This window comes from Carcharodon carcharias, chromosome 9, assembly GCF_017639515.1.
Source record: "Carcharodon carcharias isolate sCarCar2 chromosome 9, sCarCar2.pri, whole genome shotgun sequence".
In the NCBI taxonomy this organism is placed as follows: domain Eukaryota; kingdom Metazoa; phylum Chordata; class Chondrichthyes; order Lamniformes; family Lamnidae; genus Carcharodon; species Carcharodon carcharias.
The window spans coordinates 3,175,669-3,199,373 of record NC_054475.1 but is presented as its reverse complement, the minus strand read 5'-3'; the positions used below and the strand labels follow the sequence as shown (position 1 = coordinate 3,199,373).

At 42.4% G+C, this 23,705-nt stretch overlaps 1 protein-coding gene across 2 annotated transcripts in view; it reads left to right on the top strand.

The window, feature by feature from the left end:
- mdm4 (MDM4 regulator of p53) overlaps positions 1-23,705 on the top strand; it is a 40,959-nt gene that overhangs the window by 5,491 nt on the left and 11,763 nt on the right. For both annotated transcript variants that reach the window (XM_041195391.1, XM_041195389.1), the window contains exons 2-5: positions 12,116-12,214; positions 13,425-13,499; positions 16,697-16,830; positions 19,229-19,278. In XM_041195391.1, the coding sequence (XP_041051325.1) occupies positions 12,137-12,214; positions 13,425-13,499; positions 16,697-16,830; positions 19,229-19,278 (337 nt within the window). In that variant the 5' untranslated portion in view covers positions 12,116-12,136. The remainder of the gene's footprint in view (positions 1-12,115; positions 12,215-13,424; positions 13,500-16,696; positions 16,831-19,228; positions 19,279-23,705) is intronic.

Genomic DNA, 23,705 nt, shown 5'->3' with positions numbered 1-23,705 from the left:
GAAGGCAAATGGAATGTTGTTCTTTGTTGCAAGAGGAATGGAATATAACAATAGGGATATTTTGCTACAGTTGTGCAGGGTTTTGGTGCGACCACATCTGGAGTATTGATCTCATTTAAGAAAGGATATAAAAGCTTCAGAAGCAGTTCAGAGAAGGCTCACTCGACTGATACTTGGGTTAGGAGGGTTATCTTATGCGGAAAGGTTGAACAGGCTGGGCCTGTATCCACTGGATTTGAGAAGATTGAGAGGTGATCTTATTGAAATACACAAGATCTTGAGGGGACTTGACAAGGTGGATGCTGGAAGGATGTTTCCCCTTGTGGGAGAGGCTGGAACTATGGACATGGTTTAAAAATAAGGGAAAAGCAAAATACTGTGGATGCTGGAAATCTGAAACAATAACAAAAATTGCTGGAAAAACTCAGGTTTGACAGCATCTGTGGAGAGGAAGACAGAGTTAATGTTTCGAGTCCGTATGACTCTTCATCAGAACTAGAGAGAAATAGAAATGTGAAATATAAACTTTTTAAGTGGGGTTGGACAGGTGAAGCTCGATAGGGGCCAGTGATAGGTGGAGGCAGAGGAGAGATTGCCAAAGATGTCATAAAGGTCAAAGGGGTGTTGACGGTGGTGATATTAGCTAAAAGATGTGCTAATGGTGACATTTAAGGGTGGAAAGCAGGATGAGACAGATGGCTCTAGTGGGGGTGGGGTGGGGGAGGGGATCAAGATAGGCTAGAAGGTGGAGGTAAAACACTGGATGGAAATACATTTTTAAAATAATAGAAATTGGGTGGGATAAGAAAAAATATATAATAATTAGAAAAAAGGCAATCAGAAAGGGGTAAGGACGGAGGAGAGAGTTCATGATCTGAAGTTGTTGAACTCAATGTTAAGTCCGGAAGACTGTAAAGTGCCTAATCGGAAGATGAGGTGCTGTTCCTCCAGTTTGCTTTGAGCTTCACTGTAACGTTGCAGCAGGCCAAGGACAGACATGTGGGCATGAGGGCAGGGTGGTGTGTTGAAATGGCAAGCGATAGGAAGGTATGGGTCGTGCGGACAGACCGAAGGTGTTCCGCAAAGCGGTCACCCAGTCTGCATTTGGTGTCTCCAATGTAAAGGAAACTGCATTGGGAGCATCGAATGCAGTAGACTAAATTGAGGGAAGTGCAAGCGAAGCACTGCTTCACTTGAAAGGAGTGTTTGGGCCCTTGGACGGTGAGGAGGGGGGAAATAAAGGGGCAGGTGTTGCACCTTCTGCAGTTGCATGGGAAGGTGCCATGGGAGGGGGTTGAGGTGTAGATGGGGGAGTGGACCAGGGTGTCCCTGAGGGAACGATCCCTGTGGAATGCCACCGGGGGGGTGAAGGGAAGATGTGTTTGGTGGTGGCATCATGCTGAGGTTGGCGGAAATGGCAGAGGATGATCCTTTGAATGCTAGTGGTGTGATAAGTGAGGACAAGGGGGACCCTATCATGGTTCTGGGAGGGAGAGGAAGGTGTGAGGGCGGATGCGCGGGAGATGGGCCAGACACAGTTGAGAGCCCTGTCAGCCACCGTGGGTGGAAAACCTCGGTTAAGGAAGAAGGAAGACATGTCAGAAGAACTGTTTTGGAAAGTGGCATCAGCGGAACAGATGCAACGGAGGCGAAGGAACTGAGTGGGATGGAGCCCTTACAGGGAGCGGGTTGTGATGAGCTGTAGTTGAGGTAGCTGTGGGAGTTGGTGGCCTTGTAATGAATTTTGGTGAATAGTCTTAGAACCAGAAATTGAGACAGGTCAGGGAAGGGAAGGGAAGTGTCAGTGATGGACCATGTGAAAGTGATGGAGGGGTGGAAATTGGAAGCAAAATTAATACATTTTTCCAGGTCCAGACAACCTGGAAAATAAGGGGTCTCCCATTTAAGACGGAGATGAGAAATTATTTTCTGAGGGTCACGAGTCTTTGTAGCTCTCTTCCCTGGAGAGCGGTGGGGGCAAGTTAATTGTTTTTAAAACTCAGCAGGTCTGATAGCATCTGCGGAGAAGAATACATTTAACGTTTCAAGTCCGAATGACTCTTCATCAGAACTAACGGAAAATAGAAAAGAGGTGAAATATAAGCTGGTTTGGGGGTGGGGGGGAGTTGAGACAGGTAGAGCTGGATAGATTGCCAAAAGATGTCATAGACAAAAGGACAAAGAGGTGTTGACGGTGGTGATATTAGTTAAGAAATGTATTAATGGGGACATTTAAGGATGGAACGCAGGATGAGCAAGGGACAGATAGCCGGAGTGGGGTGGGGGGGGGGGAATTGAAATAGGCTAAAAGATAGAGATAAAACAATGGATGGAAATACATTTAAAAATAATGGAAATATGTGGGAAAAGAAAAATGCTTTTATTTTAATAGTTTTTAATGCAGAGATAGATCTTCGACTAACAAGGGGAGTCTTAAGGTTATCGGGGGTGGCTGGAATGTGGAGTTGAGGCTGCAGTTAGATCGGCCATGACCTTATTGAATGATGGACCAGGCTTGAGGGACTGAATGGCTACTCCTAATTCGTATGTTTGTAGATTGAGTGTCCATCCCTTATTCCTGAAATTTAAGCACATTATCTAGGCTGGCACTTTGTGTGGTCCTGAGGGAGTGCTACTTTGTTGAGGTTCTGGCTTTCACATGATCTAAACAGAGGCCCTGTCTGCCCCCTCAGCTGGGCAAAAAAGAAATCCCACAGCCCAATTTGAAAAAGAGCAGGGGAGTTCCCCCAGTATCCAGGCCAACATTTAACCCTCAAACAACACTTAAAACTGATGATCTGACCATTTATTTCAATACTGTTTGTGGGACTTGCTATGTGGAAATTTGTTGCCACATTTCTAAAATTATAACAGTCATAGCACTTCAAAGGTACTTGATTGGCTGTAAAGCGCTTTTGAATGTCACGGAAGTTTGGAAAGGTGCTTTACAAATGCAAGTCACATTTCTACTTGCAGAATTATGAGCTCGCAATATAAGACCATAAGACATAGGAGCAGAAATTAGGCCATTCGGCCCTTCAAGTCTGCTCCACCGTTCAATCATGGCTGATAAGTTTCTCAACCCCATTCTCCTGCCTTCTCTCCGTAATCTTTGATCCCCATACCAATCAAGAATCTATCTATCTCGATCTTAAATACACTCAATGAATTCCATAGATTCACCACATCTCTGTTCCCTTTACTCTGAGGCTGTGCCCTCGGGTCCTAGTTTCTCCTACTAATAGAAACATCTTCCCCACAATCGTTCTATCCAGGCCTTTCAGTATTCTGTAAGTTTCAATTAGATCCCCCCTCATCCTTCTAAACTCCATCGAGTATAGACCCAGAGTCCTCAAACGTTCCTCATATGTTAAGCCTTTCATTCCTGGGATCATTCTCGTGAACCTCCTCTGGACCCTCTCCAGGGCCAGAACCTCCTTCCTGAGATACAGGGCCCAAAATTGCCCTCAATATTCTAAATGTGGTCTGACCAGAGCCTTATAAAGCCTCAGCAGCACATCCCTGCTTTTATATTCTAGTCCTTTCGAAATAAATGCCAACATTGCATTTGCCTTCCTAACTACCGCGTCAACCTGCAAGTTAACCTTAAGAGAATCCTGGACTAGGACTCCCAAGTCCCTTTGCACTCCAGATTTCTGAATTCTCTCCCCATTTAGAAAATAGTCTACGCCTCTATTCTTCCTACCAAAAGTGCATGACCTCACACTTCCCCTTTTCCATCTGCCACTTGTTTGCCCATTCTCCTAACCTGTCCAAATCCTTCTGCAGCCTCCCCCCCCCTCAATACTACCTCTCCCTCCACCTATCTTTGTATCATCTGCAAACTTAGCAGGATGCCCTCAGTTCCTTCATCTAGATCATTAATGCATAAAGTGAAAAGTTGTGGTCCCAACACTGACCCCTGCGGAACTCCACTAGTCACCGGCTGCCATCCTGAGAAGGACCCCCTTATCCCCACTCTCTGCCTCCTGCCAAACAGCCAATCTTCTATCCATGCTAGTACCTTGCCTCTAATACCATGGGCTCTTATCTTACTGAGCAGCCTCCTGTGCAGCACCTTGTCAAAGGCCTTCTGGAAGTCCAGGTTGATAACATCCATTGGCTCTCCTTTGTCTAACCTACTCGTTACCTCCTCAAAGAATTCTAACAGATTTGTCAGACATGACCTCCCCTTGATGAAACCATGCTGACTTTGCCCTATTTTACCAAGCATTTCCAAGTATTCTTAAATCTCATCCTTAATAATGGACTCTAAAATCTTACCAACGACTGAGGTCAGGCTAATCGGCCTGTAATTTCCTGGCTTTTGCCTCACTCCCTTTTTAAACAGGTGGGTTACATTAGTGATTTTCCAATCCTCTGGGACCCTCCCTGATTCCAGTGATTCCTGAAAGATCACCACTAACGCCTCCACTATCTCTTCAGCTATCTCCTTCAGAACTCTGGGGTGTAATCCATCTGGTCCAGGTGATTTATCCACCTTCAGACCTTTCAGTTTTCCTAGCACCTTCTCCTTGGTAATGGCCACCATATCACCTCTCGACTCTCTTGAATTTTGGGGATGTTACTCGTGTCTTCCACCGTGAAGACTTGATGCAAAGTACCTATTCAGTTCCTCCACCATTTCTTTGTTCCCCACTACTACTTCTCCAGCGTCATTTTCCAGCGACTCAATGTCCACTTTTGCCTCTCTCTTACCTTTTATGTATCTAAAAAAAACTCTTGCAATCTTCTTTTATATTACTGGCTAGTTTCCCCTCATATTTAATCTTCTTCCTCCTTATTTCTTTTTTAATTGCCCTCTGTTGGTCTTTGTAGGCTTCCCAATCCCCTGGTTTCCCACTGCTCTTCACCACATTGTATGCTTTCTCTTTAGCTTTTATGCTCTCCCTGACTTCCCTTGTCAGCCATGGTTGCCTCGTCCTCCCTTTAGTATGCTTCTTCTTCCTAGGGATGAATTGTTGCTGTGTCTCCCAAATTACTCCCAGAAACTCCTGCCATTGCTGTTCCACTGGCTTTCCTGATAGGCTCATCTCCCAGTCAATTCTGGTCAGCTCCTCCCTCATGCCTCTGTAGTTGCCTTTATTCAACTGTAATACCGTTACATCTGATTCCAGCTTTTTCCTCTAAAATCACAGGGTAATTTCTATCATATTATGGTCACTTCCTCCTAAGGGTTCCTTCATCTTAAGCTCCCTTATCAAATCTGCCTCATTACACATCACTAAATCTAGAATTGCCTGTTCCCTAGTGGGCTTCACTACAAGCTGCTCCAAAAAAGCCATCTCGTAGACATTCCACAAATTCCTTTTCTTGGGATCCACTACCAACCTGATTTTCCCAGTCTACCTGCATATTGAAATCCCCCATGATCACTATAACCTTGCCTTCCTTACACGCCTTCTCTATCTCCTGGTGTATCTGGTGCCCCGCATCCTGACTACTGTTTGGAGGCCTGTACATAACTCCCATTATGGTTTTTTTACCTTTGCGGTTCCTCAACTCTACCCACACAGATTCTACATCAGCTGACCCTATGTTGTTTCTTGCTATCGATTTAATTTCATTTCTTACTAACAAAACAACCCCACCCCCTCTGCCAACCTGCCTATCTTTTCGATAGGGTGTATATCCTTGGATATTTAGCTCCCAGCCCTGATCCCCTTGATGCCCACCACATCATACCTGCCAATTTCAATCTGCGCCACAAGCTCATTTACCTTATTTCATATGCTGCGTGCATTCAGATACACCTTCGGTCCTGTATTTCCTGTCCCCCTTCTCATTGTTGTCCCTAGTAGTATTTATTGAACTGGAAAATAGGTTCACTGCAGAATGTGCATATCCAAAAAAGACAAAACCAAAAAGCTTGGTTTAATGCAAAAGAGGAAACCCTGGAAGTACAAATGAGTTAATCGATATGGAAAAAAAATGTAATAGCAAAGTGCTGCAGATGCTGGAGTTCTGAAATAAAAACAGATGCTGCCAGGCTTAATAAGTTTTTCTGGCACTTTTTATTTTCAATGAAAGAAAAATGTGTTCATTACTGGGGTGTGACCATTTGGAACGGTTTTGGTAATGTTTTTGGTGCCTAAAGAGGGGTGAGAATATTGGCCTGTTCCATATCTTTAAAAAATGGTCCATAGTTATTACAGGTGATTCAGCAAGACTGGCTGATCAGGATGAGTGAGTCGTCAGTTGATAGGGACATGCCCAAACATGCTGCTCTTACTGAGTTACCTAATTGATCATTTTAGTGCATAGTAGAGAGAAAAGAGAGCGTGAGAGAGTGAGCAAAGACCTTTCCGCGTTATACAGCAATGTAAGTATTACATTAATTTAAAATGCTTTTGGTCGAGGAAAGAGTAGGTCTGGTCCTTGAAAACCTGATGTTGTATATGCCTTGCTAAAATTTACGGTAAAAACCACTGAAAAGCTGGATATGCTGTGTAATGAAAACTCTGATGGAGCACACTTTCTGGTTGTTAGCAATGTGTAAGATTTTAAAATTGGGTTCAAATTACTTTTGGGTGGGAGTTAAAAGTGCAGTAGAACTAGATTTAATAGGCCAGCCACTTTACAGATTTTGCATTTGATGCAAAACACCTTCGATTCTGGTAGCACAAAATGTTTGGATCAGTTCCACTGTAAAGTTGCCTGAATTGAAAGCCGACAGTGACAGCCTGCAAACCTTTCTTCTTTTGCCTTGTCATTTCAACATGAAACTTGAATTGCCATTCTGAAGCCAGAGTAAAGTAGAAGCAGATTCTACCTGCCGTAAGTTAAGCACGTTATAAATGCTGCCAAATGTGGTTATCGCCAACATTGTTTGCTCACTGGTCATTGAAAGCAATTTTAAATTCATTCATGAGATGTGGATGTCGCTGGCTAGGCCAACATTTATTGCCCATCCCTAATTGCCCTTGAGAAGGTGGTGGTGAGCTGCCTTCTTGAACCGCTACAGTCCATGTGGTGTAGATACACCCACAATGCGATTAGGGAGTTCCAGGATTTTGACCCAGCGACAATGAAGGAACAGCATTATATTTCCAAGTTAGGATGGTGAGTGACTTGGAGGGGAACTTCAGGTGGTGGTGTTCCCATCTATCTGCTGTCCTTGTCCTTCTAGATGGTAGTGGTTGTGGGTTTGGAAGGTGCTGTCTGAGGAGGCTTGATGAGTTCCTGCAGTGCATCTTGTAGATGGTGCACACTGCTGCTACTGTGTGCTGGTGGTGGAGAGAGTGAATGTCTGTGGATGGGGCGCCACTCAAGCAGGCTGCTTCGACCTGGATGGTGTCAAGCTTCTTGAGTGTTGGAGCTGTACCCAGGCCAGTGGAGAGTATTCCATCACACTCCTGACTTGTGTCTTGTAGTTGGTGGACAGGCTTTGCGGAGTCAGGAGGGGGGTTACTGTCTGCAGGATTCCCAGCCCCTGGCCTGTTCTTGTAGCCACAGTATTTATGTGGCTAACCCGGTTCAGATTCTGGTCAATGGTAGCCCCCAGGATGTTGGTAGTGGGGGATTCAGTGATGGTAATGCCATTGAATGTCAAGTGGCGATGGTTGGATTCTCTCTTGTTGGAGCTAGTCATTTCCTGGCACTTGTGTGATGTGAATGTTACTTGCCACTTGGCAGCCCAAGCCTGGATGTTGACCAGGTCTTGCTGCATTTGTACATGGACTGCTTCAGTATATGAGGAGTCGCAAATGGTGCTAAACGTTGATGATTGCACAATGAACATGCCCACTTCTGACCTTATGATGGAAGGAAGGCCATTGATGAAGCATCTGAAGATGGTTGGGCCTAGGGCACTACCCTGAGGAACTCCTGCGGTGATGTCCTGGAGTTGAGATGACTGACCTCCACCAACCACAACCATCTTCCTTTGTGCTGGGTCTAACCATTGGAGAGTTTTTCCCCTGATTCCCATTGACCCAAGTTTTGCTAGGACGCCTTGATGCTGCACTCAGTCAAATGCTGCCTTGATGTCAAGGGCATATTCTCGCCTCACCTCGGGAGTTCAGCTCTCTTGTTCATGTTTGTACCAAGGCTATAATGATGTCAGGCGCTGAGTGGCCCTGGTGGAACCCAAACTGGGCTTCAGTGAGCAGGTTATTGCTAAGGAAATGCCACTTGATAGCACTGTTGATGACCCCTTCTATTACTTTACTGATGATGGAGTGTAGACTGATGGGATGGTTATTAGCTGGGTTGGATTTGCCCTGCTTTTTGTGTACGGGACATACCTGGGCAATAGCCGGGTAGATGCCAGTGTTGTAGCTGCACTGGATCAACTAGGCTAGGGGTGTGGTAAGTTCTGGAGCACAAGTCTTGAAGTCTTCTGTACTGTTGCTGGAGTGTTGTCAGGGCCCTTAGCTTTTGCAGTATCCAGTGCCTTCAGCTGTTTCTTGATATCACGTGAAGTGAATCGATTTGGCTGAAGACTGGCATCTATGATGCTGGGGAGGAGGCTGAGATGGACTATCCACTTGGCACTTCTGGCTGAAGATTGTTGTGAATGCTTCAGCCTTATCATTTGCACTGATGTGCTGGGCTTCTCCAGCATTGAGGATGGGGATATTTGCGGAGCCTCTTCCTCCAGTGAGTTGTTTAATTGTTCACTAGTATTCATGACTGGAGGCAGGACTGCAGAGTTTAGATCCATTGTTGTGGATTTGCCTAGCTCTGTCTATACTTGGCGCTTATGCACGTAGTCTGGTGTTTTAGCTTCACCAGGTTGACACCTCCTTTTCAGATATGCCTGCTACTGCTCCTGACATGCCCTCCTGCACTCTTCATTGAACCAGGGTTGATCCCCTGGCTTGATGGTGATGGTGGAGGGGGGGATATGCCGGGCCATGAGGTTACAGATTGTGGTTGAGTACAATGCTGCTGCTGCTGATGGCCCACAGAGCCTCATGGTTGCCCAGTCCTGAGTTGCTAGATCTGTTCGAAATCTATCCCATTTAGCACAGTGGTAGTACCACACAACACGATGGAGGGTATCCTCAATGCGAAGACGAGATTTTGTCATCCCAAGGACTGTGCAGTGGTCACTCTTATGATACTGTCATGGGCAGATGCATCTATGGCAGGCAGGTTGGTGAGGATGAGGTCAAGTATGGTTTTTCCCTTTTATTCCCACCTGCTGCAGACCCAGTCTAGAAGCTATGTCCTTTAGGACTCGGCCAGCTTGGCCAGTGGCAGTGCTACCGAGCCATTCTTGGTGATGGACATTGAAGTCCCCCACCCAGAGTACATTCTGTTCCCTTGCCACCCTCAGTCCCTCCTCCAAGCAGTGTTCAATTCAGGAGTGCTGATTCATCAATGGAGGGAGGTGGGAGGGTGATATATGGTAATCAGGTAGTTTCCTTGCCCATGTTTGACCTGATGCCATGAATGTCATGGGGTCTGGAGTTGTTGTTTAGGACTCCTAGGACAACTCCCTCCTAACTGTGTGCCACTGTGCTGCCACCAGTGGGATAGGACAGGTGTCTCAGCAGAAAAAGTTGGCCAGGGAATGTATGATCAAAACTACAAATGTACATTATTTTATCAAAGCGTTTAAGTGTTAGGTTTTTAATAGAGTTCAGTATGTGGTTTGCTATCTTGAGCTGAAGATTTATATTTTATCCGTTACCTAGAAAATTGACATACTGGTAGCTGATGGTATTTGTATATTTTTAAATTTATATTTGCAATTCTTTACAGGCTTAAATTTACCACAATTTATTTCCCCACTGTTCGTTGTTCCAGTGTACCTGTTTTTAACTGTAGATCTGACATTGTAATTTTAGTTCCACCTGAAGAAACTATGTTTAAAAACATGCATAAGTTTCAAAAACACCTCTCTGTTGCCATTTGTATGTGTCCCTGAAGCAGCTATTGGCATTGGTGCTCAAAATACAAACTGTGAAAATGTGACTCTTGGGGCAAGTGAGACCTGCAAACTACAATACACCTGTTATTTGGCTGCTGTCCAGGAACTTTCAGAATTGTTTGGCCAAGTGGTTATCTGAAGTGGATATGCCCTTTTTGCCAAGCTGGGATCAGAAGATCCCAGAAGAAATGCCGAACAGTATTGAGTTGGGGGAATTTACGAGCGCGGCGGCAATCCGCTCGTCATTGCCGCTGCTCAGAAGATTTGGGCCAATGTCTGTAGTTTCTTAGACTGGATGGTTTGGATTTGGATTAGAATTCAGTGGCCCAAGATTTATCGATTGACCTGAAGACCAAACTGTGATCAGTTTGCTCACCAAACTATGCTTAAAAACTCTTGAATTACTGGGCCATCAAATTTGAAAAAAAGTAAAAACAATTATGTTAGAGGTGGAAGCAGATTCAGTTGTGGTTTTCAAAAGGGAATTGGATAATTATCTGAATGGAAAAAATATTGCAGGGCTATGGTGAAAAGACAGCAGGGTGGGACTAGCTGTGTTGCTCTTGCCGAGAACTAGCATGGACATGATGGGCTGAATAGCCTCCTGTGCTGTAACCATTTTATGATTTCTATTGAAGTGAATTATTCACAACCTTGAATTTGGATTTTCGTTATACTTTGCATTAAATGTCAGAAAGACATCTAAATCTGCTGGTATAATAGGGCATACAGTAGTGTCTGGGACACTAGGGTACGCTTCTGTGAGTATGACTGTCAGCCTGTTGCTTGACTAGTCTGTGAGACAGCTCTCCCAGTTTTGGCACCAGCCTCCAGATGTTACCAAGGATGACTTTGCAGGGTTGACAGGGCTGAGTTTGCTATTGTTGTTTCCGGTGCCTAGATTGGTCCGTCCAGTTCCGTTCCTTTTGGACTTTTTAGTGGATTGATACAACAGAGTGGCTTGCTAGGCCATTTCAGAGGGCGGTTTAATATCACATGTTGGCCAGATCAGGTAAGGACAGCAGAATTCCTTCCCTAAAGGACATTAGTGAACCAGGTGAGTTTTTACAACAATCGACAATGGTTTCATGGTCATTAGATTTTTATTGAATTCAAATTTTGCTATCTGTCATGGTGGGATTTGAAGCTGGGTCCCCAGAGCATTACTCTGGACTCTAGTTTATTAGTCCAGAGACTACCAATATGCCACTGATCATTGAAAGCCATTTTCTATACTAATGCACCCTTATACTCTAATAGTTAATGCAGTTCATAGCGGGGGGGGGGAATGGTAGTGTAGCGGTAATGTCACTGGACGAGTAATCCAGAGGCCTAGGCTGATGTTCTGGGGGCAAGCGTTCAAATCCCACCATGGCAGCTGGTGGAATTTAAATTCGATTAACAATCAAATCCAGCCTCAGTAATGGTGACCGTGAAACCATTGTTGTTTGGCACAAAAACCCATCTGGTTCGCTAATGCCCTTTTTTTAGGGCACTCTTACCTGGTCTGGCCTAGATGTGACTGCTGACCCACAGCAATGTGGTTGATTCTTAACTGCCCTCTGAAATGGTGTCGCAAGCCATTCGGTTCAAGGGTAATTAGGGATGGGTAGCAAATGCTGGTCTTGCCAATGGCATCCACATTCCGTGAAAGAATAAAGCCGGAGCAATTATGTTGTGGCCAATAATGCCACCATTGACACCTTTTGAGGTTTTAGTGATATAGAATTCTACCCTTGTTCGCCATCCCTGATGTTGGACTAACTGTCTAAAATTTTCTGTGAATATATAAATGAAAAACCGAATATGTTGTATAATTAAACCTCTGATCAGGCACACTTTTTGGTTGTTTGGAATGCATGGCTGTTTAAAATTGGGCTGAAATTCTTGAATTATGAGGAATCTTTCAGGATCTTTCATTGGTGCCGGTTATTCAGTTTGCTGAAACAGGCGAGGACAGATGTCATTTTGTCTGTTTAAGTTATAGCTCCAGGTTTTTATACACTCCCTTCACAGTTGAAAATATATGCTGTTGGGTTGGATGTTTATTATTGTATAATTATTTTTTACCAGTTAGCTTTGTGGATCGGGCAGGAAGATTTTGTCACCTGTACAACTCTTACCATTGTCCCTTTTGCGTTCTCTAGTCCGCGTTGTGCCAGAAGTTCCTTGATAGCCAGTGTTATAAATTATCTTCTTATTCCTCTCCCCCAGACGCACAGTATCCCTGTCAACATGACAACAGCCTCCACATCTAAACCATATACATCACCTGAAAATCCATGCGGTGTCTCAGCAGAAAAAGTTGGCCAGGTAATGTATGATCAAAACTACAAATGTACATTTTTTTATCAAAACGTTTAAGTGTTAGGTTTTTAATAGAGTTCACTATGTGGTTTGCTATCTTGAGCTGAAGATTTATATCTTATCTGTTACCTAGAAAATTTACATACTGGTAGCTGATGGTATTTGTATATTAAATTTATATTTACAATTCTTTACAGTGACTTAAGTTTACTACAATTTATTTCCCCACTGTTCGTTGTTCCAGTGTACCTGTTTTTAACTGTAGATCTGACATTGTAATTTTAGTTTCTTCAGATGGAACTCTGTTTAAAAACATGCATAAGTTTCAAAAACACCTCTCTGTTGCCATTTGTATGTGTTCCTGAAGCAGCTATTGGCATTGGTGCTCAAAATACAAACTGTGAAAATGTGACTCTTGGGGCAAGTGAGACCTTCAAACTACAATACACCTGTTATTTGGCTGCTGTCCGGGAACTTTCAGAATTGTTTGGCCAAAAGGCCTAATCAGTTATCTAAAGTGGATATGCCCTTTTTGCAGAAGATCCCAGAAGAAATGCCGAACAGTATTGAGTTGGGGGAATTTACGAGCGCGGCGGCAATCTGCTCGTCATTGCCGCTGCTCAGAAGATTTGGGCCAACGTCTGTAGTTTCTCAGACTGGATGGTTTGGATTTGGATTAGAATTCAGTGGCCCAAGATTTATCGATTGACCTGAAGACCAAACTGTGATCAGTTTGCTCACCAAACTATGCTTAAAAACTCTTGAATTACTGGGCCATCAAATTTGAAAAAAAATAAAAACAATTATGTTAGAGGTGTTAGTGGTGGAAGCAGATTCAGTTGTGGCTTTCAAAAGGGAATTGGATAATTATCTGAATGGAAAAAAATATTGCAGGGCTATGGTGAAAAGACAGCAGGGTGGGACTAGCTGTGTTGCTCTTGCCGAGAACTAGCATGGACCAGATGGGCCAAATAGCCTCCTGTGCTGTAACCATTTTATGATTTCTATTGAAGTGAATTATTCACAAACTTGAATTTGGATTTTCATTATACTTTGCATCAAAAGTCGGAAAGACGTCTAAATCTGCTGGTGTAATGTTTTTGAAAAAAGTTTTATGTCAAATGAGAGTAAATGTATGAGTGGGTAACAAATGTGAATTAAAATTTTGAGTGTACTTTTTAAAATTGCCATGTGCTTCTGTTTGGCTTTCTTCTAGATAAGGCCAAAGACACCTCTGCTGAACATCCTGCATGAAGCCGGTGCATCAGGAGAACACTTCACATTGAAGGAGGTAAAGCAATTGAAATTTTTTTAAAATACAAATTAAGCTTCTGCATCCAAGCAAGAAACACATTGCAGCTGGGTACAACCTTTTGAATGTTGGTTAGCAATTGTGGATTCATCTTTTTAATTTTTTTGAAAAAGACACATCTTTCAATTGGTGAAGGTAATTTGTGAAAAATTTTCTGTAGCCTAATGCATTTTCCAGTGTCTTTAATTGAGTGGGTTTTCAAACCTATCTTTGTTTGACCACACTGTGGTCATTTGAGAACGCTGTTCAATTCTGGACACATCACATCTTTAGGAATAACATACTGGCTTTAGGGAATGGAGCATAGATTTACCAGAACAAAACCTGGGTTAAACAGAAAGATATGATTACACAAACTAGCATTTCCCTGGATTCCCTGGAATTTTAAGGGTTAAGGATGACTTGAATGAAGTTTTCAAGATATTAAGGGAACAGATAGATAGGGAGAAGCTATCCTATTTCTACTGGTTTTGGAATCTGGGATCAGGGGGCATAGCATAAAAATCAGAAGTCAAATTAGGAAATACTGCATCAAAATCCTGGAACTCCCCCCAAAGCCTTACAGTACGGTGGGTGTACCTTCACCACATGGTTCAAGAAGGCAGCTCACCACCTCAAGGATGGTTAATTAGGGATGGGCAATAAATGCTGGCCTAGCCAGCGATGCCCACATCCCATGAATGAATAAAAAAATATTTGTTCATGTAAAGGGTGGGAGTTTGAAAGTCTCTTCTGCAAATGACATTTAATGCTGGGTCAATTGTTAACTTTAAATCCATATAAATTGATTTTTATTTTGTTAATTAAGTGTACTTATGTTTTTAGGGTGAGGCAGGCATATGAAGATAGGTTACAGATCAGATCCCATTGAATGACAGAACAGGCTTGAGGGGCCAAATGGCCTACCCCTGTTCTTATGATGTAAATATAGTGAGGGGCCTTTAAAATTCTATGGCAAGGGAATGTAAATTCCATGTAGAGAGGAACCAGCAGTATATAGATGATGTGGACTCTGCCTGAATGCCTTTCCGTATTTGGGGCTGCATAGTATGCAGCAAGGAACTTTGGCAATGTACAAGGTTAAATCAATGTACCCATTAATTTCTATCTAGGTGTCTTGATTTACACAACAATGAGGCAACAATTAGAACAACCCTTTCCAAAACTCCAAACCCTCCAAAAAAATGAACTAGCAAGTAAAATCATTGGCTGCCAATTTCCATTTTCCATCATTGGTGCCTGAGCGTTGCCTGGGTTTTAAGAGCTTGAGGGCCATATGTGTCCTTTAATTTGAACACCCTGCACTAGATACAGTGCCTTGGTGCAGAAAACAGTTTTTAAAAAAAAATTCTGCACAATTTCTGACTGTTGCCAGAAATGCAATGGTGAATCCTGCTGTGGAAGATGTATTGGCATTCAGTCTAGATTTGCTTTAATTTTCTACGGCACAAGAGCGAAATGCCCCATTTGTTAAGCTTTCCAAGTTGATGCTTGCTGTGATTTCACCCACTAATCACTTCTCCATCACTTTAAGAGGCTTTGTAATTTTTTTTAGTGTTCTAGTTATTTCACATCAGGCATGATATTGTTATGGCTGTGTTCTCTTTCAAAAAAACTCCTTGCTCTGTTTGACTCCCTCTCCACATGTTTGCTAACTACGTTATTGAAGTATACAAAAGCAAAATACCATGGATGCTGGAAGCCTGAAATAAAAACAAAATTGCAGTTAATACTCAGTAGCTCTAGCATTATCTGGAGATGGAAAATTAACATTTCGGATTGACCAGCTGAGTATTGCCAGCATTTTCTGGTTTGCAAGTGTAGTACGATGTATGGTCTAAACATTATGCTAAGTGCCACCCTCAACAACCAGAGTGGCGAGATAAAACAGTAAGCGAGAAATGCTTGAGCAAGAGGAAACTTCTATGGTATGGCAGAAATTCCATTGCAGCCTTTAAAGGCTGCTAGATATACCTCCAGTGGTCTATTAATCCAAAAGATTTACACAGAATATCAGTTTGAAGCCTTTAACAATGTTTCTCTTGCCTATAAGACTCCTAGACAGTACTATTTCTTGGAACTGTTCCTTTTCTGAGTAGAAACACAAATGTAGGGCCATAAAGTGCTGATCAACCCATTGGCCTGCCAAGTCATTTTGCATTTCCAACAATCAGCAGTCAAATTCAGGATTTATCTTTCCTTGTATCTCTCACCTGTTGCCAAATATGTGCAAGAAAAAATGAGTGCAGTTACATATTGTAAAGTTTGCAGCAAAACAGAACACCTGAGTAGACTAGAATCATTTTTAACTACAAATCATGAGGGTACTTCCTAGAAATAGAATAATATTCATCTTTAATCAACCTGTAAAAGATTTGTACCTCATCTGCCTTTTTTTTTTGGAATTTTGTGATGCAAGGCTTCACCTGAAAATAAATATATTTTTGACTGTTGATAAATTACGAAGTTAAACTTTTCTAACATTAGTTTAGGCACTTAAAAGAGCTAGCTAGACTATCAAAGTAGTTCTAAACTTAAATAATGCAAATGTAATGCAGTGCTACCTTTCAAACAATACAGATGTCTGACACCAAAGGGTTTTCTATTTACGTTGTTTGCTGAGTACCTCTAGTGTCGTAAACTGGGTACTACAATGTCGTAGTAATGCCCAGCCCACAGGAATTGCCTGACCTCAAGTGAGTGCTGATGACAGCAGACTTAAAAGTTCAATGATCAGTAGCATTTGCAAGTATGAAGGTGGCACACTTTGGCATTTGGATAATTTCATAAGAAATAGGAGTAGGCCATTTGGCCCATTGAGCCTGCTCCACCATTCAATAAGATCCTGGCTGACCTTGATTGTGGCTTTAGCTCCACTTACCTGCCTGCCTACCCACCACCCCCCATGTTCCTTTGCTCCCTTGTAAATCAAAAATCTATCTAACTCAGCCTTGAATAAATTCAATGACCCAACCTCCAATGCTCTCTGGAAAAGCATTCCAAAGACTAATGACCCTTAGAGAAGAAATATCTCTGCATCTCCATCTTAAAAAGGAGCCCATTTTTTTATATTGATGCTTGTCCATGTGAACATTGGACAAATTTTAAGCACATGTGACCTTTTTTCCAGAAAACTTTGTTAGTGTGTGTTTTCTGATAGGTATTTTCTTTTGCAGGTAATGCACTATCTTGGTCAGTATATAATGTTGAAACAACTGTATGACCAACAGCAACAACATATTGTACATTGTGGAAATGATGCCCTTGGTAAAGTATTCGGAGTCCAGAGCTTCTCTGTTAAAGATCCAAGGTAAAAATCTTTGGTTTTTAATACTTTTTCATTATCATTCTCTGGAAACAGACAGACTATTTTGAAATGCAACATTTTAGCTTTTCTGTGAAAATACAAGCTTGCCGAAGCATTTGTGCTAGCAATGGTGCCAACTGGTGAGCTTACCTCTGAAGTGTGGCCCTTTTAGAATCCAGTCCAGCTCGCTAGGTAATCAGAGTCAGGACTGATTGATATATATATTTCGTTTTAATATACACTTAACAAAAATTCATTTGCTTGTGCTATTGACTCTCCATTTAAAAATTCCTGTCCATATGAATAATAGAAGCTGTTTATCAAATTAAGAAGCAGAACCTCAAAAGGTGGTAATCTCTGGATTATTACCTGAGCCATGTGAAAATTGGCCTTGGGCAAATAAGATTAGAGAGATGAATGTATGGCTCAAAGACTGATGTGGGAGAAGTGGGTTCCGGTTTGTGGGGCAGTGGCATCAGTACTGGGAAAAGTGGGGGCTGTACCATTGGGATGGTTTACATCTGATCCGTGCTGGGATGAGTGTCCTCGCAAATTGCATAACTAGGCAAGTAGAGAGGGCTTTAAATTAAACAAGAGGTGTGAGGGATCAAGCTTGGGTAGAGGTAGCAATTTAAGACTTAAAGTCAAGACAGGAGAGCAAAATAGTAATATGAAAAATGAGGGTCAGAAATGGCAAGAAGGTACAGAGTGAAAAAAACCTAAGAAAACATCAACAGTCGAGACTAGGTGTTACAAAGGTAACAAAAAAACAAAGCTGAATGCTCTTTTTGCGCTTAGCCCATTCATAAAGTAAATGAATTGGTGGCCCACATTGAAGTAAACAAATATGATCTGATAGCAATTACGGAGAGGTGGCTGCAGGACAGCAAAGATTGGGTCCTTAATATTGAAGGGTACATGACATTCAAGAAGAATAGGAAGCCAGGTAAAGGTGAAGGGTTAGCACTGCTAATCAAAGAAGGCATTGGTGCAATAGCTAGAGATGACCTTGGTTCAGGAGATCAGGATGTAGAATCAGTTTGGGTGGAGGTGAGGAATAGTAGGAGGAAAAAGTCATTAGTGGGAGTAGTGTACGGGCCTCCTAACAGTAGCCACAGAGTAGGACAAAGTATTCAAGAGAAAATATTGTATGCTTGTGATAAAGGGACGGCAATAATCATAATCATAGGGATAGAACTGAGGGTAGAAGATCAGCCATGAGTTTATTGAAAGGCAGCACAAGCTCAAAGAACCGAATGGCCTACTCCTGTTCCTATTTCTTATGTTCCTGTCACACTGAATTATGGTCTGGCAAGCTTGCTGAGGCAATTTCCATCATAAATGGGGACAGAATTACATCTATCCACTTCTAACCTTTTCTCGTCAAAGATCACGCTTGATTTTCATTCCCTGTATGTAAAAGTGCTATATAAATGCAAATTTGTTTTTACAATCTGCAGTTTATCTTTTCTTAATTTGAAAACCAATACATCTCTGGCTGAAAGATTAATGCTGTGAAAATTGGAATTGTGAACAATAAATAGAAAATGCTGAAAATGTTCAGGTTAGGCAGCACCTGTGGGGAGAAACTGTTAGCATAAGAAATAGGAACAGGCATAGGCCATTCAGTTCTTTTAGCTTATACTGCCTTTCAACAAACCCATGGCTGATCTACCCTCAGTTCTATCCTTATATCCCTCCACTCTCTTAGCATCCAATAATCTATCAATCCCTGTCTTGAATAAACCAACAACTGAGCATCCACAGTCTTCTGGAGTAGAGAATTCCAAAAATTCACAACCCTTTGAGTGAAGAAATTTCTCCTCATTCTAGTACTAAATGACCAACCCCTTATTTTGAGACGGTGACTGACAGATTTTGTTGAGATGTGAGTTTGATTGGACTTAGTTTGCCTGAGTGGCCTGGTTGTGTTATGAATTCAAGTCCAAACGAAAATAAGAATTTAGTTTTGTTTTGTGTGAAATATATACTGTGGCAAGTTATTGTATTTTTTGAATACCTCTTTTTACGAGATTGAATAAGACAGGATAACTCATTGGGAATGCCAATATATTGTTTTAGAGTCTGGTAGATTATTGATTTACAATGTGATCCTGTGCACTGAACTTAAATGAGCTACGTTTGAGGGAGACGAGGGCAAGTGGAGAAATGGCCCATTACACAGTTGTGAACCATTTTGTATCACTCAGTTGATGAACTTAGTTGTATACCAATGGTTTTTTACCAAAAACAATAACCCCGCATTTTGTTTTGGACATTAATGCCCAGGGGCTGCCTATCATGGAGAATTATACAGTGAGGAGCAATGTCCTCTTAATGCATGGTATGCTGAATGAAGTAATATGTCTTGTAACATTTAAACATGCTTATCCTTTTGCAGCCACTTGTATGAAATGCTTTCGAGGAACCTAAGAACTGCCAACTTGCAAGGTGTGTATATTATTTTGGGTCTTTGTTCATGCAGTGAAGCATTTGTTTGAACTGTATTGCTGCAACATGAGGGAGTAAACTAATGGGGCAAGAACGTAAATGTTTGGTGGAAGAAATCCGACATAGGTAGTGGTGAACGTTACTTGCAGATATATCCATTTAATGTACAGTGATTTGAGTACTCTAAATGGATGTTGCCTTGCAGGCTCAGAGCTGTTACCAGTTGAAAAGGAAGGAAGCAGGATTACAACATTTCTAAAGAATGTGATTTGTAATGGTTTCCAACAACTTTTTCAGGCTTTTGGAAGATTTCAAAAATGTGAAATTTGTACATGGGTTTTTGTCATGTTACCTTGATTTGTGTTGAGTTTTAAAAACCATGAACTAACTACTGTCTTGTTGAGCTGCAATGTGCTTAAAATTAAGTGTATAAATGACGCACGCTTTTAACATGTAGCAAGGAAGAAATCCCTGTGTATTTATATCTCATATTACTTGGCAGAACCACCTGAGGTACCAAAGGCACAGCATGCACTCTGAGTTGGGGGCTTCAATGTCTATCACTCAGAGTGGCTCGGTAGCATTATTGACCAAACTGGCTGAGCCCTGAAGGATATAACTGCTAGACTGGGCTTGTGACAGGTGATGAGAAAACCAACATGAGCCTCAACACTCAATTGATCTCATCAATCTACCAGTCACAGATGAGTCTATCCATACTACCATGCAGTCCTTGTGGAGACAAAGGCCCATCTTCATACTGAGGGCACCCTCCATTGTGTTGTGCGGTACCATCACTGTACTAAATGGGATAGATTGAGAACAGATCTAGCAGCTCAAAATTGGGCAGCCATGAGGCACTTGTGGGCCATCAGCAAATTTTATTTTGCCACATTCCGTACCCTTGTGACCTTGCATACTCCTGCCATGAACATGAATTCAGTGATAGAATGCAAGAGACCATACCAGAAGCAGCACCAGACATATAGTTAAAAAGAGGTACTAGTCTGGTGAAAATACAGCACAGGACTGTAAATATGCTAAAAAATGGAAGCAGCATGCTATAAACAGTGAAGCGATCCCACACTCAACAGGTCATATCAAAGTTCTTCAGTCCTGCCGCCTCCAATCGTGAATGGTGATGGACAATTCAACAACTAACAGGAGGGGGAGACTTCATAAACATCCCCATCCTCAATTATGGAGGAGTCCAGCATCTAAGTGCAAATGAATATGGAGTGGATGACTCATCTCTGCCCCCTCTGGCATTTCCTACCATCACTGAAGCCAGTGTTCAGCCAGTTTGAATCACTACGTGATATCAAATGGCTGAGCTCACTGGTTACAGTGAGCCCTGACAACGATCATCTGCAACACTGAAGACTTGTGTTCTAGACCTAGCTGTGCTGCTATCCAAGCAGTCCCAGTACAGCAACAACACTGACATCTACCTGACCATAGAAGATTGCCCTGGTGTGTGTTCTCCACAAGAAGCGGGACAAATCTAATCCAACCAGTTATTGCCCCAACCACCATATCAGCCTACTGCCGATCAGCAGCAGAGTGTTGGAGTGTTTTGTCAACAGTGCTATTGTGCATGTTTACTCACCAATAACCTGCTCACTGCTCCGTTTGAGTTCACCAGGCTGTTCAGCCCCAGACCTTATAACAACCTCGGAACAAACAGAGAGAAGAGAGCTGAATTCCATAGGTAAGGTGAAGGAACTGCCCTCAACATCAAGTCAACATTTGGTTGAATGTGGCACCAAGGAGCCCCGTGTGGCAGGAGTCATAGCTAGCACAAAGGAAGATGGTTGTGTTTGTTGGAGGCCATCATTTCAACCCCCAGGATGTTGCTGCAGGGTTTCCTCAGGATAATGTCCTGGCCGTAACCACCTTCAACTGCTTCATCAATGATCCTCCCTCCACCATAATGTCAGAAGTGGGAAGGATTACTGCCCATTGTTCTGTTCCAATTGCAATTCCTAATATAATGAAGCAGTCAGTGCCTGCATGCAGCAAGGACAGAATTCAGGCTTAGACTATTAACATTTGTGCTAGGCAATGACTATCTCCAACTAGAGGCAAACCACTTCCTCATGACGCTCATTGAGATTACCACCATCAAGTTCCCCCATCATCAACATCCTGGGGTTCGCCATTGACCAGAAACTTAACTGCCATCCCTGTAAATACCATGGCTACAAGAACACCTCAGGAGCTTGGTATTCCGTGAGGGTGACTCACCTCCTGAATCTCCAGAGCCTGACCACCGTCTAAACCCACAAATTGGAGTGTGATGGAGTACTCTCCACTTGCATGCTTGAATACAGTTCCAACAGTTGAAGCTCGACACCATCCAGGACGAAGCAACTCTTTCAACTGACACCCAGTTAACCACCTTAAATTCCCTCCAACACCTGTGCAACAGATCTGCATCTACAAGATGCAGTGTAGCAACTTGTCAAAGCATCTTCGACAGTGTCTCCCAAACACGTGACCTCTACTACCTAGAAGGATAAGCACTACAGGTGAATAGGAATTTCACAACCTCCAAGTTGCACACCATCCTCACCATCAGTCCTTTGTCATCGCTGGATCAAAATCCTGGAACTCCATCCACCAGCATTGTTAGAGCACCTTCAGCACATGGGCTGCAATGCTTCAAGAAAGCTGCACACCAACACCTCACAGGCAATTAAGGAGGGCAGCAAATGCTGACCTTGCCCACAGAATGTATAAGAAAAATTGCAAACCATCATGAGTTCCACCTAGCTTTTGCAAAAATGGCACCTTGCCCTTAACCTCCCTGAGTATCATGATGTTGCTGGGTTTGCATATTAATTGGTTATTAAACTCACTGGTGAAATCAATCTATCTGGCCCTGGAAGCGAACAATTTTGTTGCGAAGTCTCATTTCTTTTGATAGTGAATTGTTGGAGATTTTAAAAACAAATCTAATTTTAAATTGTTAAGTTTTTCTTTTTTCTGTCTGTCTCTCAATTTAGTATTTCTTTCTCTCCCTATTTCTCATTCTAAACCTGCATTCACCCACTCTAATTCACCTTCCTCTATTTAGTTCTCAATCCTTAAATCTTATTGGTCAGCAAATGCACCGTTAGCCTTGTCATTCACCAAACTCTCACACGCCTTGTTGACCCCGACTGCATTATTAGCCTGCACTTTTAACAAATACAACGAAAATGATTTTTGAGTTGAAGGATGTAGGAAAATGTCTCCCTGACTGGGTGAGATTCCTTTCTCCAAATTCTAGCCAAGTCTATTTAGTTTGTAGGTGCTGTGAAATTTTTATGCCATAAACTAATGAATGGAATGAGTCGCTTCTGATCAGAAAATAAAATAATTTTAAGTTGGATGAATGTGCTACTAAGTGGATCTGTACCGTCTTGGCCAGGCTGCTAAAGGAGAGATCAGTTAACCTCCACTTGCATGTTTGGCAGCTAAAGGAGAGTGCCATTATCTGTGGGCATGTCACCTGTCTAGTAAAGGAATGGTGTATGGCCTGGAAAGAGACCAGAGATTGTAAACATCTACTGCAGAACCTTCTTAATATCATGGAATTGAAATTCAAATCTATGCATGTTGTAAATCGGGGGAGGTGGTGGCATAGTGGTATTGTCACTGAACTAGTAATCCAGAGACCCAGGGTAATGCTCTGGGGACCTAGGTTCAAACTACTACGGCAGATGGTGAAATTTGAATTTGATAAAGTCTAATGATGACCATGAAACCATTGTCGATTGTTGTAAAAACCCATCTAGTTCACTAATGTCCTTTAGGGAAGGAAACCTGTCCTTACCTGGTCTGGCCTACATATGACTCGACCCACAGCAATGTGGTTGACTCTCAAATGCCCTGTAAAATGGCCTAGTAAGGGTAATTAGGGATGGCCAGCAATGCTCCCATTCCAAGAACAAATATAGTTAAAAAATCAAAAGTAACTGCTGTTCCGCCTATCTATCTGATCACTTGCAATTTAACTGGGCAGCACTTGAATTAGCAGTCCATTATGCAAGTATCTGTGTCTATTATTCCAGCTTGTTACCCTTTGTTGTGTACATCATCAGTTATTGGGCGGGTCACTACCTGCACCACCATTGGAGAGCAAATTACTCAACTATGAAAATTGGAAAATAAACCAATTTTCCCTGCTTGGTTGATGAGAGTTATGATTCAGTCGTTGAGCTATATTAATAGCAACCGTAATGAAGATCACTCCATCTTCCCCATGCAGATGGACACCTGGTATTCTTTTCATGGTGAGGGCGTGGGAGGTGGCCAGCAGAGTGGGAAGCACAAAGTTTGTGTTGAACTTGTACATGTTTCAAAACAATGTATACATTTCAATTTTCAACATAAACATTCCCTAGCTTGATATTTTTTAAAGTGAGGATTTAAGTTAATTG